Source organism: Anser brachyrhynchus, assembly GCF_964034855.1.
Source record: "Anser brachyrhynchus genome assembly, chromosome: 18".
NCBI classification, from domain to species: Eukaryota; Metazoa; Chordata; class Aves; order Anseriformes; family Anatidae; genus Anser; species Anser brachyrhynchus.
This window is the reverse complement of record NC_137711.1, coordinates 8678892-8696028: the sequence shown is the minus strand read 5'-3', so window position 1 is coordinate 8696028 and position 17137 is coordinate 8678892. Positions and strand designations below refer to the sequence as shown.

The 17137-nt window shown below is 51.3% G+C and overlaps 1 protein-coding gene across 17 annotated transcripts in view; it reads left to right on the top strand.

Annotated features, from left to right (window-relative positions):
* Positions 1-17137, top strand: part of TNRC6C (trinucleotide repeat containing adaptor 6C) — a 297118-nt gene that overhangs the window by 101932 nt on the left and 178049 nt on the right. For all 17 annotated transcript variants that reach the window (XM_080560646.1, XM_080560645.1, XM_080560641.1 and 14 more), the window contains one exon: positions 9929-9990. In XM_080560646.1, the coding sequence (XP_080416772.1) occupies positions 9929-9990 (62 nt within the window). The remainder of the gene's footprint in view (positions 1-9928; positions 9991-17137) is intronic.

Genomic DNA, 17137 nt, shown 5'->3' with positions numbered 1-17137 from the left:
CGTGAGGTGCTGCTGCCGCCAGGAGCATCAGGGTGGGAAGAGGGAAGGCGATGGCACAAGCAGCAAGAGCAAGCGGGGCAGTCACAACGCTCGTGTCAGGAGACAGAGCCCAAAGCCCAGCAACAGCCCTGCACGCACCGAAGGCTCATCGACAGGCATTACGGGAGTGACTTCTTCTCAAGCGCCTCTGCTGTTGAATTTCGGAACAGAAGATGTTGTTGGAACCTGTGCCTCCAAGGGCTGAGCTTCCTAAGTAATGGGTGGCCGCGATGCTGCGGATGTAGCAGCGTAATCTCATTTCGGTACAGGCACTAAAGGAAGGAGCCCTCTGCCAAGAGCTCTTTAAGCACCGAGAAGCTGCTGAACTGCCTGGGAAAGGCTCCTTTGAAGGAGAGTGCCTGTGTGAAGGTGAGGCATTACAGATCCAGCTCAACTCCAAGCCAGAGAATTTTCTATTTTGTTCCTGTTTCACCCTAATAGTTTACAATTTCATTGTAAACATTGGCTTCCAGAAAAACATCCCAAGTGAATGGTCTTCCTAGTGGAAAGATTTAGGTGCACATTCATCTTCAAGTCCAAGTTAATCCTTTTAAGTTCTAAGACAAGTCATGCTTCAGGTCTTAGCAAGGCTCAGACCCTGGGCTGCTTTTCCTTTGAATCATTCTTCCACTTTACGTTGGAATTTAAAAGTCCCATGAGAGATGATTGTTTTTTAGGAAATACCCAGACAATCTGAGAACGATTTGACTATATACAGTTACTATAATTTCAGAAAGTTTATTTGAAAGAAGCCACTGGACTAGAGCATCCCCTCACCGTAATTACTCGTCCAACAGATCGCTGCACATACCTGCACAACTGTTCTCAGCACTTAAAAGAAACACGCCTGGGTGGCACTGCTGGAGATGGCAGCCTGATGCCTTGATGTCTACTTGCCAAAAGAAGTTGTTTTCTGGTTAAGATGAGGATCCAGATCAGCCTTTGCAGAAGGAAGTCAAATGTAATAAACTATAGAGGATTGGGGGAAAGGCAGAGACTTTTGTGACACAGCAGAGATGGGGTCTCTGGGCCCCGCGACCTCCTTTGCTGCTGGTTAGCTTCGCCTCCATCATCCTGCTGTTTGATCTCACCTCTCCTCCGCTTATTCATCTGGAAGATTCACTTAATTATATTAGTCAACTTCACGGAGGTGTCTTGAAGCTTAATTAAGGCCTGGCAAGCCTGTCAAGAGCCGCTGGCAGAACGCCGCGAAGTGCATTTCAGACACGGACACGGGGAAGGAGAAGGCGTCGCGGTGCGGTTGGCCATATGGAGCTGTCGATCCCCTGCCACTGCGCTGGACCAGGGTTTCAGGGAAATACCGAGCATGCTGAGGAGTTACCAGTGTAAATACTCGTTTTCTTGTTCTATGGTAGGTGAGCGTGTGCTACCCTCGTGTTTCCGTACAGCTAATTTTGAGAGGGGAGTGCGTGTACCAGTGCTGCGCATGGAAATGCAACGAACACAGCTCCGCTCCTCCTGACTCCTTGCAAAACCGGCCGGTGCTGGAAAGTTCAGCCGGGCACCTGTGGCTGGCTGCTGTCAGCTCTCGTTTCACCCTCGGGAGGGTTTTCACATGACGCACCCCAAGGGGTGAATTGACATTCATCGCTCCTCCAGGGGAAGAAGCATATGGAGGCTCCGCCGGGACGGGCTCCCTGATCTGAATTGCCAATCAGTGCCTGCCTGAGCCTCAGCTGGGAACACCGTGCCGCTAACAAGCCTCCCCGCTCCCCCAGTTCCCGCTGCAATCTGTCAGCTGCTAAATACGGCTTCAGCAGCGCTCGAGCCGATGAGCAACCTCCAGCACCAGCTTATTACGGAGAGGTGGTAGCCTCTGCATATTTTAGGGGCAGCCGGTTTCTATTATAAAAACCTGCTCGGTCTTCCCCGTAACTTGGTAAAACTGGATTAGCCTTAAAAATGAATATTTAGTTGGAAAGTAAAAGAGAATGTTTCTGCTTAGCTTGAAGAATATCTCTCAGATTGTTTGTATTTAGGGCATTTAAAAATGCCACTCCCTGTAGAAGCTTGGAGTTTTGCCTACTTGTTTATGTTTCTTTCACTCCGGAAGCGGCGTGCTATTGTTTCCTTATAGTTTCCACAGAGCTTGAAATTGCTGGCTACGCAGGAGGAAATTAGTTTGTAATTAAAGCCAAGTTAATAACGATTCCTGCGGAGTCTGCTGGTCGTATTGCTCGGAGCGAGGCGCTGTGCCTTTGTCCTCGCGGCGAGCGCGGTCGGGCACCGCTGCCCAGCTCCAGGCGCGCGGGCAGGGGCCTTTTCCACGCGGCGCTAACCGCACCAGCGCACACACGGGCAGGACTCGGTGTCTTTCAAGCCCTTGTGCCCCACCAATTAGGGCTGACGGCATTATATCAAAACGAGATGACGAGTAATAGCGTAGTTTTCAACCTGCAGCCAGTGGATTGTTTTGGGGAAGGTTCAGGACTGGAAGCTTTAGGCTGTGAGTCTGTGTCTCCACTGGAGATCTTTTATTTTTAAGGGGAGGTAAAAACTGAAAACTGCTTGGAAAGTCGCTCATTGCAGTGTGCTGCCCTGTTGGCGTGGACGGAGGTGGTGTGCTGCTGATGTGTGCCACCGCCGCGAGGACCAAGGGGCTGCGCTCCCCTGCCGTGGGTGTCACACACCCCTGTAAGTGCACAGTGCGTTGCCTCTCCTGTTGCTCCATCCTCACGTGCCGTACATCCATGAGCACGGTGGTGCCGCAGCACCTCTGGCACCTCGAGGTGCCTTTATGCGGGGCACACCATGCCCTCCATCCCTACAGCAGCTCCAGCACAAGTCCCACCGCATCAGAAAGATTTGTGTAGTTGGAGAAGGTTTCGTGTAGTCGGAGACCCCCTGAGGACTTGCTTAATGGAGTCCCCTGAATTCACAGCGTGGCTTGATTGCATTTTTAGGCTGATTTTGATTCCCCCTTTCCAGTTAAAGGTTTTTCTGCTTTCAGATGTTGTGGATGAAGTCATGAGGGCAGCTGGAAAATGTTCTGACTTGTTTTGATTGAGCAGAGGTTCGCTGTGTTCGCAAGGAAACGAGCCTTACCCAGGCATGTCTCACGAGCGTGCCTGCCTGTTTCTCTTACGAACTTCCAAATCGGCTGGCTGTTTTCTAGACAACTTGGTAATGAGGTGGTGGACATCAAATAAATGAATTCCTTGCGTAAGGATGACCAGCAAACTGTCTTCCCAGTGCGCAGAAAACACGGACGCGGTTTCAGTACCCGAGTTTAGTGGGAGGAGGGAAGGGGTGCGTGTGTCTGAGTTCTGGACTGCGAGGAAAAAGTAAAAAATCTCAGCAGAAATCCTTATTTTCTGAGTGACCTCAGCACTTGGCCAGAATCACATGGGGCTTGGTTCCAGCTCTGATGCAAGCATTTAATCTCGTCCTGGAATTGGGGAATATTGGGCACACGAAGTAACAAAACATACTTGCGTACTTGTGCATATCTGCGCCTCAGAGCCTGTGTCTGAGCGGTGTTTGGGTTCCTGAGCATCGAGGTCAGGCTTTGAGGGTGGGATGTAGGCTGGTTTCAAGTGGGCTTAGAAATCAGATGCAAATGATTAAACTGAAGGCTTCCTCCCAGCTCCTGTCATACCCTACAAGCACCCAAAGTTGTCACCCTTGAAATTTCTCCTTTTCCGCAGAATCACAGGCTGGGTGAGGTTGGAAAGGACCTCTGGAGGTCATCTCGCTGTTTCTGGAGGTTATCTGATCTTGTCCTTTTGACCTGGCATATCTTGTGTTCTTTATTTGGAGGAAGGGAGCGTTTGAACACCCCTAAGATGAGTTTGCAGCCAGCCTGTGGGGATGGGTTTGACCCACCCTTGAGCTGGATCTCTGCCTGGATGAGCCTTTGGAGCATCAGAAGAGGCTCTGGGCTGGGCTGCAGAAGAAAACCACAAGCCCTGCTCTGAAAGATTGTCTGCCAAAATGGGGAGAAAGACCAAAAGGTAGTGGACAGAAAAAATTTGGGAATTTCCCCAGGTGGTTAAAATAAACTCCATGGCCCAATAAAAAAAAAAAAAAGTGACTCTCCTCTTGAAAGGTGGCAATTAGGTGGCTAGGATCCGTCCCACCTGACCTGAGAGACAGCCCGCAGGTCTCGGTATCCGCACTGATCACTCAGACCTCATTTACTGTCGATGGAGAGAAATGGGCACCTCCAGCAGGCAATTGTACTCATCTGGAGGCGGCTGCCTAAAATAGGTCAGACAAATCACTCCTATTTCTCTCCACTTACGCACTTAAGAGACTAACTCAAGTACAGCCACTTGCCTTGGGGACCTCTGGCACCGGCTGAGTCCTCCTGACGTGGCAGCAGCGTAACGCCCCCTCCCAGCCCCTCCAAAACCCGTCCTCCCAAAGCAAGGAGGGGACGAGTGGGGACTTCCCAAATCCCGTGCTAATTGCATAGTGGGTCAGTCCATACAAAGCGGTGAATATTTCCCCAGAACGGCCCAGCCTGAGCTCTGACTGCTTGGAGGATTTGGGAACTTTGGAAAGGGCGATCAGGATCGATCCATTTCCCTGGGTAAATCTCTTGGAGGGCCTTAGATGTAAAACCATATTGGTTATCAGCATCCTCGTGCAACGATACGGGGTTCAGTGAGTTCTGGAAAGATTTTCCTGTGAAACAGCCTCTTTACACTTTCCCTGAGTGAGGTATTTTGCTACTCAGATTTGTGATTTAATAATCATAAATAATGGAGCCCTTAGTGCTATATTTTTAAATGACTGAATGGTGAGAATCTACTTTAAGAAATTGTATGAATGCCTATCACTTGTGTGCATATAAATGTATTCAATTAGCACTCAAATCTTGAGTTATCTCCTGATGGAAGGCAAAACCTTTTGAATTCAGTCCCATGCAAGAAATACTGTGTCATTTAACTCACAAAAGGATGCGATGCACTTAACAGATAATGACTGAAGAGGATTTTGCTGTATTGCCTGCTCAGCTGCTTGTGAGGACAAAGAAAATAATTCCCCTTTTAGGATCCGATGGGGTAATGAGGAAACCCTCTCTGCACTGATCCGGCATAACACCGAGAAGGGGAAAGGAAATAGCCCGAATGGCTGTGATTTCATTGTCGGGCTCTTCCACGTACTTTCTGTGTTTTGTCTGTGGGGCTAAGCCAGTGGCTAACCTGCTTCTGAACTTGCCACCAGCACTCGGAGATTACTCACCCTGGATACTGCACTTCAGCAAACGCAGAATTAGCCCTGGCTAAGTAATCTTGTTAGCGTGATTCAGTGTTAAATGGATCTCGATTAAATGGGCCTTTATATTGTCCCAGCTGGAGATGATAAGCCTCCACAAGGAAATGGCAGGAGACCGAAGGAAATTGCTTTACTCCAGGCTGGGACGCTTAACCCCATAAAACGCTTCCTGCTCCCCTCTGCTTCTGCTCCCTTGCCTGGGACCGTCTGCTGTAGTCCTTGGTGGCCGTGGGGGACAGCAGGGACACAGGACAAGGTCTGAGGGATCTCCTCATGCCACCCTTTGTTGGGACAAGAATAGGGTGGCCCTGAAGGGCAAGGTAGGGATGGTCTCCTCAGTGCTTCTTTTATCATCCTAATAACTCCTTCATTAGCACATTTTTTTTTCCAAGCTCTCACTCCAGATGCTGGTGCCAGGGTGCCCGAGCATCCCGCAGTCAGTGCAACTGGTGCCACCAGTAGTTTGTTAAGCACCAAACTCCAGGAGAGGGGAATCTTGAGTCTCATCTTACGAGAAATAGATTGCTTAAATGTGCCGCTGGGACTTCTCGGGAATGACTTGGGGTTTATCTGTGTGAGATAGAAATCAGCACGGTGCGTTGTGTATCAGAACCTGACACTTCATTTCTCCTCGCTATTAGATTTGGCAGCACGTGCGTGGTCTGGGTAAGAGGGAAATGGCATTGAAATCCCCAAAGGGATTCAAACGTGGGGGAGAATTGTGGGGCACTGCTGTGACAGGGACAGGAGAGCTGGGACGACAGTACCAGGGGTCCGTTCCTCCTGGTGGGATGGGACTTTGCCCTCTGAGGGGGGTCCTGGTCATCTGAAACAAGGATGGGCGAGATGCTGTGTTGCAGGTGAAAGCAGGCAAGATTAGGGAGGAAAAAAAATCAAATAAAGAGCCTCATCTAAGGCTCCTGCTAATGGGCATTGTTAGTAAAGGTTTCCTGGGCCAGATGACAAGGCAGACACCGGACTGTCCTGCATCTCTGCTCTCGTCCTGCCCAGTGTTACCCGACGAGTGTTCTCAGCCCATGCCTGTTGTGACTCCACAATGCAGATTCACTCCGTGGGGTGGGAGACCCTAAGAGGACACATGGGAAACCTCTGCTCTATAGCAAGTTAGATGGTCTGATATCTTTTTTCCAGACCTTTGACAAAAATAAGGTAAACATTCAATTACTTGATTTTTTCCACAAATTTTGCATTTGACGTGGCTTTACGTGCTTGTGATATTTTCCAGAAGCGAATCCCAGCACTGCGAAGGCAGCCAGTTGGAGAGTGGCTGCAGAAGGGCAAGAAATTACATAATCTATTAAAGATTTCCTTCATTATCCCTCTAATCAAGGCTTCTATCAGTCTCCTTTGATGCGCTGCTGGAAAAAAAAAGATCTTCAAGTAAACTGATGCTGGAGATAATTAATTAACTTGCCATCCTCCTGCCTTACAGACAGAGACAGTGAAAGAAAGAAGAAGTGTCCTTTGCAATTACTGATCTGCGGTTTTCCATCCTAGTGCTGACAGCTCGTAGGACATGGAGTGGAAAAGCATTTTACCAAACTTTCAGGCTTTGACCATCAATTCCTGCACTTGAGAATATTTTCTCTTGCTTGTATTTCTCACGCTGTTAGATAATGCTCTTGATGGTGAAAAATGGGTTTAATACTTGAACAGTTAAAGTTGCGCATAGTCTCACCTGGTAATGTTATTTTCCTTCTGCTTTCCTTACAGCAAATACCCTCACCTCTGCTATCTTCAGATTATTGTACATGAAATCCACCTTTATTAGGATAGAATAGAAAATCGAGAATAAGAACTGGGTCGGTGGAGTAACACTGATGTTGCACACAGCTATAGGCATTCACCAAAATTCTTCCCGGGGGGTTTGGCAGGGGGTGAGGGGATGACTTCCATCCCTCCCATCCCAGGAACCCAGCTTTTTCATGCAAACAGGTAGATGGTTTTCCAAATGTCTTTACTGGACTTGAGATCGCACAGATATGGTTTCTCTCTGTAATGATGTGAAAGCAGGATTTAAACTTCTCTGTCAACTCGGACCAAGGCTGGGATAGCAGGGGGAGCTTTGCCGTCCACTTTACCCAGCTGAGACTTCTCCTTTTACAATGTCCTTTTTGCTTAGGATCTTCCGTGTTTCCAGCTCTGTGAGCCCTTGAAATAACATTTCTCGTTCCAAACTAGTCTGTCTGATGTTAAATTTGCCATTTTTGGTACTGCTTGAGCAGCTAGAGCGGAGCGTGGACGGCTGGGCAGGCAGGCTGTCAGGGCTTGGAGCACGGTGCTGCTCAACCCCACAACACCCTCAGCAAAACACCGGCAGCAGCTCCTTTCCCAGAGGAAATTGCCCCAGGAATATCAAGGGTGGTAAAGGCAAGGAAAAAGTGCTTAATATAGGCAGTGCTTTTGGAAAGTTTTCTAGCAAAATGAGAGAGGTTTCACTTGTTGGTAGCCAGCAGCTTGTACACACGGGGTGGATTTATGGCAAAGCAAAACTTCATTCATTTGGTTCGGATCTAGCAATTTGTATGTAAATCAGTATGTACTTGTATGTAAATCAGTCGGTTCTTGTAGGACCTATTAAAGACCAAAGAAGCCAGGGATGGGATTGCTGCAGTAGGAGAAACTTTTACACTTCTCTTTCTGGCAAAAGCGCCGCTATTGCTGTGATGAGGCAGCCCGGCAGTTCTCATCTTCCCATGCACACCCGTTTGGGAAAGGGGCATCAGGAGGTACCGACACACACCACACCATTTACTCATTTGTCTTTTCCTCTTCCACGTGCCGGTGCCTGTCCTCTCCTTGTACGCTGCCGGGGTCGTGCCAACATCGGCTCGCTCTGAAAACAGCCCTGCAAGGTCAAGAAATGAATCAGCATGGGAGCAAAGGCTCGAAGAATATTTTTGAGTTGTTTGCTTAACTAGACAGATGCCTTGCCTTCTAGTCATGTTTTCGGAGCAGCAGTGGTGGGTGCTGTTGCAGAACGAGCTCGGTGGTTGTGGCCAGCACCCAGGAGTCAGCTCTCAGCAGCTGAAGGCTGCGGTGGCTGCTCGCGGGGATGTCCTCATCACCTCCCCGCTGCTGCTGGGCCGTGGCTCTCTGGAAACAGAGACCCAAGGAGACAGAGGCTTTTTTGGTAGAAGTGGTCGCCTTTAGGAAATCGGGGACTGGCCCCTTCTTCCTGGCTTGCTGGGAATGTTTTCAGCTCTGAAGCATCTGCTTGTAACCTTTAACAGTTTCAACTGGCCCCTTATAAAAGCGGCTCTCTCGCAAACCATAATTCCTTGCCTGGCCTGTAAGTACCAAAAAGCTCCTAATGAACGTCCTTTCTCACACGCTCCTTGTACACAGAACTCTCAAAAATAAATAAATAAACAACTAAATCTGCTAATTAATTTTAAGCCTCTTTGTGGCAAAGCCTAAGAACCGGATTTACCAAGATACCAGGGGGTCCATCTGGTGCAAAAAGCTCGCTCTCTTGCCAAGGTATTTGTTTTACTGAGGCCTTTGGGCCCAGAAATTTCCCACTGGCAGCAGCAGTGCCAGTCGTACTGACATAGGAAGTTGCATAATGTGTTGATGGGATGGTGAAAAGTGTCCTTGACCACAAGCCAGAGCGGTTTCTCTCAGACTGCTCCCACGTGTGAAACACGTGCACAATGGCTTCATGGCACCCATCGCATCGCTCCAAGTGATGGGAACAAACCTGGTGGCAATGCTTGGTTTTAGAAGTGGGGGATGAGAAGCATAGTGGGATCCTAATGAGGCTTTGGGAGTTTTATTGTCCAGACTCCTCAGGATATCCTTTAAAAAAAAAAAGAAGAAGATGCATTAGATCACTATAAACTCTGCGTGGCATGGCTTCATTGCACAGGCATTAAAGAAAACCTCTGGCTGAGGGCACATGAAGGCAGGTTGCAATGTCTTTGCCCTTCCCTTACCAAAGCAGCTTTGGCTGGGAAATGCAGAGGCTTGGTAACAAAACTCATGGTTTTACACTGCAGCAGGTTCAGAGGCCTTCGTGGTGGCAGAGGGCACAGGTGCCGGTCACTCTGCTCCTACAGCAAGGGCACTTATTTTTCAAACTCAGAACAATTCGGCCAAGGAGAATAACGCCTGCAACACACACCCACAGGGCCTGCCTGTGGCAGAGCGCAGTGGCACACACGTGCTCTTCGCAGCTCCCCTGTGCTGTTCTGCACCTTTCATCATCCTGGCCACCCTTCCTCGCCATTTCTAATCCTGACACACCTTGTTCAAGGAGCATATTACAGCTTCGTTAGTGCTAACTTGTTTCGGTTCCCCAGCAGATCTGGATTGACTCTGGGTTTGGAGAGAGATGGGGAGCAACAGCTCCAACGAGGAGAGTTATTTATTTTAACTTAATCTATTCTTCTGTGCTAATTAGCAGTACATTTGCTCATGGTGAGAGAACAGTTTTGCCAAATAGAAAAATGAAATAAGCTGGGCAGGGAACATTGTGCAAGTTTTGAAGTGTGTTGAATGCAATGGAGAGTAACCAAAGTAAACACAAAATGCATCTTTTCTCCCCATGTAGGAACACCCCATCCTTCCCAAGTGAGCTGCTGTTTGACAGTCTTTTTTCTTGTCTTTTTTTGTCTTTCAGCAAAGAATAAACCACCAGACAGGCCCTTACCAGAAAACAGCTTTTGAAGGAGTCAAGAGCAGGTAGGGATTCTTCTTTGGACGATATCCATGAGAAATGTTTGCTCGCGTGTTTGGTGCTGTGCAGCCGTGCGGGACCCGACGGGGAGGAGAGGGGCTGTCCTGGCGCCCCCGCTCAGCCAGACCCAAGCTCACGGCAGACCCCAGCCCACCGCTGGCAGGAGGGCTCGTGCTGCATGCACGTGTCTGTGGGGTTGTGCGAGGAGCCCGGTGGGTCGTGCCCAGGGTGGGATCTGTGCCCGGCCCAGCACCGTGCTGCCCTCCTGGCGCAGCAGGGGATGGTGAGGCCGGGGCTGCGCGTGACCTCAGGTGCTGCTCACAGTACCGGCGGGCTTGGAGAGCTGGAGATATCAGCAGTCTTGTTCAGCTGCTGGGTTTTTTCCTCTTCCCCTTTTTCTATGCTTGTAGTGAGAATATTGGGCAGGGTTATATATTCCATCCCACGTTGGTGTGCGTAAAAAGTCCTGCTGCTGTGAGCAATGTAGAGAAAAATCTCTTTCTAAGTGGTAACCTTGAAGGGTTAAGCTCGAGCACCTGGATTAGGAGGACTCGAATGTTGTGCCATGTGTCGTGCAAATGGTTACTCCAAATGTTTGCAATCTTGGCAAGGCTTTCTTGCAGACAAGCTGAAGTAATTTTCCTTGCATGCACAAAACAGTCTGCAGAAGCACTGAAATTGTTAAAAACGACCTGAGCATGCTGCTAAAATTCAAGTGATTGTGCTATATTTTGTTTGAATTTTTAATTCATCTCCTGCTAGCTTCCCTTGGTTAGTGGTCAAGTCTGACTTCACCTCCAAGTTCAGTCCTGCAAGACACAGCTTGTGGCTGATTGCATCTGATGGGAGGGAAAGGGACTTGCTCTGGCATCTTGCTTTAATCTTCAGGGATAATTTAGGATAAATTAGGGCTGTGTGGGCCAGGCAGCTGGTGATGGCTTGCCCACAATGTGATGCCGGATGATCCCCCCACCAGATAGTGCTGAGAGGAGGGAAAGGGCCCGATGGCTCCGCTGGCAAACCCTACCCGTGAGAGGGCAGCTCGTGGGAGAAGCTAGGGCATGGACATGCAAATAGGCTCAAAAAATTGAAGTCATTGGTGGCCTGGTCTTCAGAGCTGGCTAAATGTTTGCTCTCTGAGCTTTTTTTCGTAGATAAAGTTATGAGAACAAAAATCAGTCATATACTGGGCTTGCTTTAGGCAGATGCTAACTTGCTCTTCTGTCCTCAAAGTCATCCAGAAATGATGCAAACGTGCTTTGGGCGATGCTGAGCTAATCAGCCAGCATTTCAGCTTCAGCTCGCTGCCAGGTGATCACGTCCTGGCTGACACGGGGACAGCAGCCGTGTGTCTGCCCGTGAAGCTCGGTGCAGGCAGCGCCGGACACGGGGCTGGGGGCTCCGTGGAGCAAGCACCGGCTGTGGATCCACCGCAGGGAGCACGGCTGGAGAGCAGCAGCTTGCCCCTGTGCCCCAGCATCGCATGCTGGGCTCCCCGGGGGCTTGAGTCGGGAATCTTCCTGGGCTGGGTTTTCCCATCTGCGTGTCACCGAGGGCACAGTCCGGTATTTAGCTCGCTGGAGCTTTCAGCACGGGCTGAAGTTTCGCTGCTGTCAGCGAGATGTGCATATGGGTCTTCTCCCCGGAGAAGAGCGGTTCCGTACGTGGTTGTGTTCACGCACGCCTCCCTGCCGTGCACATGTAGCAGCGGGAGCAGTGCTCGCCGCTTGTTGTAACTGAAAGGCAACGCGGGCTCCTTCTTGTTATTTTAACTCCGTGGGCTCTGCCCTCCTGGTGCCCGGTGGATTACAGGGGCTGGTACCAGGGCTGCCAAAAACAAGCCAGAGCTGCCACCCGGCAGAGCCGTGCAGGTATTTCTTAGGGGCTGGTGGCACAGGGGCAATTGCAGAGAGAGCATCGCTGTGGAGCAAGTTTTCGAGCATGCATCTAGGGGTTGTTATCGGGGCAGACCTGGCACCGGGTCACCTGAGGGCAGCCAGATTGCCTCGGCTGTCTTTAAAGGGTTTATCCCAGGAGGCAGCTGTCCTGCTCTTGAAATCCAGCGGGCAGCCGGGTGGGATCCATCCCTCCCCTGCCATACCCCGGTGCTCCCAGCCCTGCAGCCTGCCGCAATGTTTGCGTCTGCTCTTTGGGACGTGGCTGGGATGGGATGGGCCCTGCACGGTGCCCCTGGCCGGGGTTCTCCAGCTGTACCCCCAAAGGGCAGCGCTGAGCTCTCGAGAGCTCTCCCGCGAAGGATTGGAATATGCTGAACTATAAAGACGTGTCTTAATTAATGCTTTAAATAAGGTTACAGCTAGAGCTGGGGAGATAATCAATAGTGAATCATCTAGTCGGCAAATTCAGCTCTTTTCGGTTGGTGAGTTATCTGTAAACAGCCTGCAGTTTTCTGCGTTCATCCATTATTTAGAATTATTTCCCGAATAATTCCCTCGAATCGCTTTTGGCTTGCAAGCAGCATGTTGGGGGTGGCTGACGCTCACTACTCAAGCTCTGATTGTCACTTTTTGGTGGGACAAGTGGGTCCCATGGCCTCGTGCCGGGTCCCCGAGAGGAGCAGCCTGGCTCTCGCTGCCCTCCTTAATGAAAGCAAATAGCTTTGGCAAACACTCCCTGCTCCCTGCCAGCAGCCTCGTTAGCAGGGTCCTTCACCCGGAGACTCATCAGGGCAGCGGCTGCAGTGAGGATTCGGAGCCCAGCTCTTCTGGGGGTTTCCTGAACTGGTCCCCTCGTGCTCTCTTGGTGGTAGCAGTAACAGGAGCTTCAAAGTGAGCGCGTGGCAGTGGCCATCTGCTGCTCCATTTCCCCCGGTTTGGCTCTCACAGCCCCAAACAAAGCTTGCTGGTGCCCAGCTCTGCAGCAGACGGGGCTCTGTGGCCAAATGCCACCCGTCCGGAGTGGCTGTGACCCTGGAAGGGAACCCCCAGCAATCCCAGGGCTCGCGCCGTGTCCCAGGCTTGCAGCACGCCTCTCCCCGTTACAATCACCGCGCCATCGCAGCTCCGACGAGGTGCTGGCAGTTCGGATGATTAAAAGGATTTCTGCCTGATAAGAACTGGAGCGAAACTCATTTCAGGTAGCAGCCCACCAGCTGCCGGATGGTACACAGTTTCATTTACTGCTGACACGAACGGGATTGTTTTAAGCAGAGGACATAAACAGGCTCTGACATAAATCAAAGAGAACACCAGCTGCAGGTCAGCCGCGCTCCGGGGACTCGCCGCTAAGGACGTGGGCAGGAGGAGCCTGCCGCTGCTCCAGGCTGGGCACGTCGTCAGCACCAAGGGCTGGCAGGGCCCGGGCATCGCCCCTGCTGCAGGTGGTGATGTGGGGAATCTGGGGAGGTAACGGGGGGGTTTGGTGCCTACAGTGGTGTAGTCCAGAGGCAGGCGGGGATTGCTCCTGCTGTCTTTTCTCTGGAAGAAAGGCGGAGGAAGGAGGAAAGGAGTGCTACCGAAAAATGAGCAAATCCTGCCCTCGGTGGAAGGATGAGCCCAGCACAAAAAGCCACCAGGCACCAAGCTGTGCTGTGGGCTCTCCAGCAGAGCACCCCTGCAGCCCGCAGCGGGGTCCCAGGGCTGCAAACCCGCGCTGCTGGGGGCGGCTGCCTGCATCCCTCCCCAGCCCAGACAGAATCCAAGCCTTCCCGGTGGCCAGCCCCTGCCTGCCCAGCCTCCCCTTGGCAGCTGAGCCTCGCTGCCCCAGCGCTGCACGAGCACGGAGAGAGGGCCCTTTCTTTTTTTTTTTTTTCCTTAAGTCAAAATCAATGATGATGACAGAGTTATAAGGTGAGCGATGGGAAAGGAGAAGAAAGCACCCGGTGTCAAATTTGATGCAGGAGGCAGTTAGAGGAACCTATTACTAGTTCTGTTGCCTTAGGGTATGTTGGTGGGTACATAGGAGAGTGTAATGTCAGCGAAACGGGAGAGCAGCCTCTTTCCCCTTGAACCCTTATCATTAATGTGGAAGGCATACATTGTCAGCTATTAGTCTGGAGGGGAGGGAGAATAGCACACGAGATGTCTTAGTTTGGAAATGGAGTCTGACTCGCCGTCGTCTGGCGTGTGAAAAATTAGGGTGGCTGTGACTGGTGGTGGTGGCGTGAGGGGGGAGTACAGCCTCTGGGCGGAGATGGGGCAGCGAGGGTCCTGCCGCCAGCCCCCCGCAGCTCCTGGTGGGTGAAGGCTGCGGAGAGCAGCGTGGCTGCGGTGCTGGCCCTTGCCTTGATCCTGCCACCGCTGCGCCCGACGGCAGGCACCGCCTGCCCTCCGGGGGAAGCCAGCCCTGGGGAGCTCCGTGGGGCCAGCCAGGGGTTGCCCCCTGATCCTGGGGCACAGCCTCTTGGTGCAGAGTTTGGCAACGCGCCCCAGGACAGCCTCACTCCATCCACACCTCACCTCAGCAGCAGCTTTTGTCCAAAGGCACCAAACACCTTGTGCACCCTCAAACCAAAAACCTCCAACGAGAGTTTTTCGAGGGAAATCGCGGCGGTTCCTGAGGATGCCGGCAGCGTGTCGCCCTCCCGCACCTCGGCTGCCTGTCTCTGACTTACCCACTTGATACAGTTTCCCTCATTTAGGAAATGTAAATAATTCCTGGGCTCTGCTAATCCCCAGATTACACGAGTAATTCCTGTTTGCATTAATGGGAGGATCTCTCAAATTCTCTGCATGTGAATGAGCAGCACTCGAGCACTGAGCCCGTGCGAGTCCCCTCCTCCAGCAGCAATGGTGCTCGGATGACCTGAAATAAACACAAAATCAGCTTTTTTGTGTTAGGACTTTATTTTTTTTGGAGTCCCATTGCGAATGATGCCTGTAGTTAACTGTGACCATCGGCCCCTTCCTTCTCTGCCCGGTTTGCCCCTGCGGGTTCAGCACCGAGGTGCGCAGTTGCCCCACGGGTGCTGCTGCTGCAGCGCAGGGAGATGGAAAATGTGGTCCTGCTCCTTGAGACCGAGAAAAATGGGGTACGGGCAAGTGAGGTAAGGCCATCCCTGTTGGCTCATGCATGCTCACCAAAATCCCAGATTTTGGGTTCTTGTGGTGTCCATTTTGGGATGCTGCGTTACCCCAGCTCTTACTGCCGGCATCTCTGGATGGGAGAAAACAAGCGTAAGGGAGGCTGGGGCTGCCCTGAGCCCGTCTGCAGCTCTCCTGGTGCCCAGACCCAAAAACCAGAGGAAGTGCCCTCGCTGCTGCAGCGCCGGGGTCTCGTAGCAGCCTCAGCTCGCTGCCTCACGCCTCCTCGCTGCTGCTCTTGACCACAGCTCCCGCCGCTGTTCACAGGGGGAAATAACGCATTAATCCAATTAATGAAGATAAATTGGAGTAGCGGCTCTGGAAAAATACCATCAGTCAACAGCGAGCTGCTCCCTGGGGCCAGGGGACAGCGCTGTCCTCCCACACTGCTCCCCTGTCCTCGCTGCGGCCCCGCAGGGATGCTGGCAGGGGAAAGTCACCCAGAGATCGGCACCGACCCATCCTGCGGCTGGGACGCTGGTGTGTTGGGAGGTGTGCGTGCTTAAGATTAAAAAAAAAACAAGTAAAAATCCCCAAATATCCCCCCCAGATTCCCACGCATCAGTCAGTACTCCTCTGTGGTCCCTTCGGCTCAGCACCGGGTCAGGTCGGTACAAATGTGGCGAGGATGCTGCCAGAGCTCCAGCCTCGGGGGCTGTCACTCAGCTCCTTCATTAGGAGGAAAAAAGAGCTCAGGAGCCGCCACTTCCCGCAGTGATTTCATTTCAAAGCTCTCGCAATTCAGGGTGGAGGGGGGACGAGGTTCGCCTTCGCGTTGGGGTTGCCGACTGAAAATGTTCTTCATTCTGGGAATGATTTGGTAGTTTCAGGGAGTGGAAATCCAGGTGGGCGCGTGGAGATTTAGGGATGGTTTGGGAGAGAGTGAGATGGAGAAGACACAAAACCCTGTGTGCTGCAAACCTGTGAAATCTGTGTGCCACCATCATCCTCTGCAAAGGAAAAAAAAAAAAAAGAAAAGAGGCTGTTGGCTGGGCTGCAAGATTGGTTTTCTTTTCTTATTCCAAAAACACTGGGCTGGTATTTATTTCATTAGTGTAAAGCTTTCTGTAGCTGGTAAATGAATTCCAAGAAGTGAGAGGAACCCCAGGATCAGGGAGTTTGCTTCATTTGGGTTTGTGTGCAGCTAATATTCTGGTTAAATAAATACATTTTACTAATTGGATTACTCAGACAGAGTAATATACTGCTGGATTTCCAACACGATCCTAATAAATTGTGTGAAGAACATAATCATGTTAGCTTCCAAAAAGCTTGTAAGAGATGAAATTAAAAAATAAGTAGAAGTTGACATCTCTTGCATTTCACAGTGTCTTCATTTCCCTCATCCTTCTTAGAGTTCTCCTTGCCGTAGCGTGGCTGATGTGGATTTTTGTTAATCTGCTGGCGATTAGGGAGGACAGAGCGTGAGAGCAGCCCCGTGCGGTGGCGGCACCCAGCTCCTCTTCGTCTCCTCTTACGCTGATTCGTATCAGGGCTGAGATCTTAACTTGGTTTTTCGGAGGCAAAGGTGCTCCCGAAATTGAGGAAGGCGGATGCTGGGGCTGCGCAGTCCCTGGCCCTCAGCACGGGGGTGTCCCACAGCAGCACGGGGCAGGGCAGGTACCAAAATGATGCAGCAGGCAGCACTGCCACCGTCATTCATCGTTACCGACCCACCGCTTCCTTCGCACTGCTCCTAAATCCACCTGTGTGTCTCCACCAGGAAGAGGAAACGGAACAAATCCTTCTCTTTCCCTTTTTTTTCTTCTCTATTCTTTGATAGAAATATACGGTGAGAGAGGGAATGGCTCTCCCTCTCCAGGAATCGGTGACAAATGGCCTGTTAAAAACAGATAACTTGGAGCCCCATCAATAGAGTAGCACCACGGGTTATAGAGAGAGCTCGAGATGTATTATTTAAGCCCCAGCCAGCTGTCAATAGGGTCTGCTCTTTAGTGAGAAATAAATGCCAGGCAAAGGGAGTTTTGTGGCTTGAGCCGGGGAAGCTGCTGATGGATGAAGTCCGCCGCGAGCGTCGGGCGAGGACGGCAGCGCGTGGGCAGCGCTGCAGCGCCCACCGCGTTCGCCCAGGGTAGGGACGCTTGGTGCC